The 2,123-nt window shown below is 35.8% G+C and overlaps 1 protein-coding gene across 1 annotated transcript in view; it reads left to right on the top strand.

The window, feature by feature from the left end:
• The first annotated feature begins 682 nt into the window (after positions 1 to 682).
• Positions 683 to 2,123, top strand: part of Adgrg4 (adhesion G protein-coupled receptor G4) — a 156,579-nt gene continuing 155,138 nt past the window's right edge. Inside the window, exon 1 of the mRNA XM_004643180.1 lies at positions 683 to 752. Coding sequence (XP_004643237.1) covers positions 683 to 752 — 70 coding nt within the window. The remainder of the gene's footprint in view (positions 753 to 2,123) is intronic.

The raw sequence follows: 2,123 nt of genomic DNA on the forward strand, positions 1-2,123 counted from the left end.
GGTTATCAGTGCATTTCCCAAATAAGATGCTTCTGTTACAATTAATTAATGAGAAAAGCTGTGTGAATGTAATGAGATGGTGGTCCGTTTCTCTAAGCAGATTTGCCTTAATGATTTGATGAAATCCTTTCGTCAATAAGATCTTCTTTCACTGTGTTCCTTCAAGCTTGATGTGATCATTACACAATGTATACATGTACTCAAATATTGTAACTCATACATGTATAATTATATGCCAATTAAAAATGAAAACAAGCACAACAAAAAAGTCTGGGATCATTAAAACTGGTAGTTTTGGAGGGGGAAGTTGTGCACATTAAGATTGTATGCATCACACTCTGTAAGTACGCATCTTGAGTGTCTTTCTGACTGTGCTAGCTGCCCCATAAGGACAGGTGTCTCTATCTTGACTTATCAGTATTGTGTTCCCAATAGTAACACAGTGTCTGGCATATAGTAGGTATTTAATAAAATTTTTTGAGTGAATATACAGATAAATCAATCAGTGAGGTTTCAGCCAGTACAGACCACTCAGGTAAGTGTATCCTGGAGTCAGTTGACATTGTATTAAGCAATAGGAAGAAACCTAAAGTGGAATGCAAAGAAGTGTTGTCTCATAGAACTTGTTCACTTTGAATCTGAGATGGACATATTTTTGACCTTTTGAACACAGGTTTAGACAATGACAGAACACATCGTACACCACAGGCTTTATGGAGTGATTCTCATGTCAAGTTTTATCTTTCTTTCAGGTAAGAAAATAGAATGTTATTATCTCTTGCAATGTTTCGCATATGTAGCTTCAAGAAAAAAATCATTTGAAAACATTAGTGGTGATTTGCTTGGCTGCCTCCCTTCTTTGAGTCAGTATAGGTAGGACAAGGCAGACTTTTGGTAAACGCATATTTTCACTTAATATTTTGCATGTTCAATGGAAAACTGATCCCAAGAAGGCAGTAGCTGGGACTACTGCCTTTAACACTCCTCACTGCAACTCCAAAATGTTATTTAGTGGCCAGTGTACTCTTCACATAAAATTTGGCTTTTATGGGGGGCCATTTCTCTCATGCATAATGATTCAGTTCAAATTTCTGTGTCGTGCTCTTTTTTCTGTCTCCATTATATATTTATAGCAATGATCAAACAATATGGACAAAGAAACTGAGACATGCTAAGAGCTACAGTGATGTACAGATATCTAAAAGGTCCCATACTCTGTGGTAGGAGAGGACATAGAATCTTCGTTTTTATTTTGCAGTAGTGAATGGAAGATAAGACAGTTCAATACGTTAGTTGGTAATTTGGAGATTTAAGTAGAAAACTGTTTTCAAAAACTGCTATCTCATTCTTATTAAATAAATTCTGTTGATAAAATTCCTCTCTTAGAACACTAGTCTTTAGCTAAAAGCTCATAAACCTCAGTGAGTGACAATTGCTAATGAAATTAACCTAGGGTTTGATTTGTAAGAGTGTTCAGACTTTGGGTCTTCTCTTTAGGAAAAATACCAAATCATCATTACCATTAGTAGCAATCCCTGACTGGATCTTTGCTACATGTTCAGAGCCTGATGGAAACCACAAGTTTTATAATAAAGGTTGAAATGGGACCTATGGGGCACAGTGGCAATTTTGTCTCCTGGGCTTGCTTACCTGTTAAGATGTTAATTTATCTTTCTCCTGTCTGTTTCCTCAAAGGCAAGCAGCATTTTCTTTAGTTTTTTGTTCAAAACATTCAAACCAGGTTTTGACACACAGATTACATTCTCAGTACATATGTGCTGAATCATTAAATTAATGCAACTTGAAGATCTAAAACTTTGGGCATTTGGATGATGATGATGATGAATATATATATCTTCATAGGTTTGTGTGGATGTTCAGAAAGCATGAAGTAGAACAATCTAGGAACAGAGACAAGTAAGAGTCTTTTGTAGGCATAGAATAAAGAGTCCTGAAAAACTATAGATACCGCAAAGTTTGGGTGTGTTTTTGAAAGAATGTCATTGGCCAGTAAAAAATTATTATAAATGTACAGATTGTAAATGTGCAAGGGTCACTTTAAAACAGTCACAGTGTCTTCCAGATGGTCACCGTCCCAAATTCATGAGTTGAAGCAGCTATTA

The sequence above is a fragment of the Octodon degus genome, unplaced genomic scaffold (genome assembly GCF_000260255.1).
Source record: "Octodon degus isolate 3935 unplaced genomic scaffold, OctDeg1.0 scaffold00167, whole genome shotgun sequence".
NCBI classification, from domain to species: Eukaryota; Metazoa; Chordata; class Mammalia; order Rodentia; family Octodontidae; genus Octodon; species Octodon degus.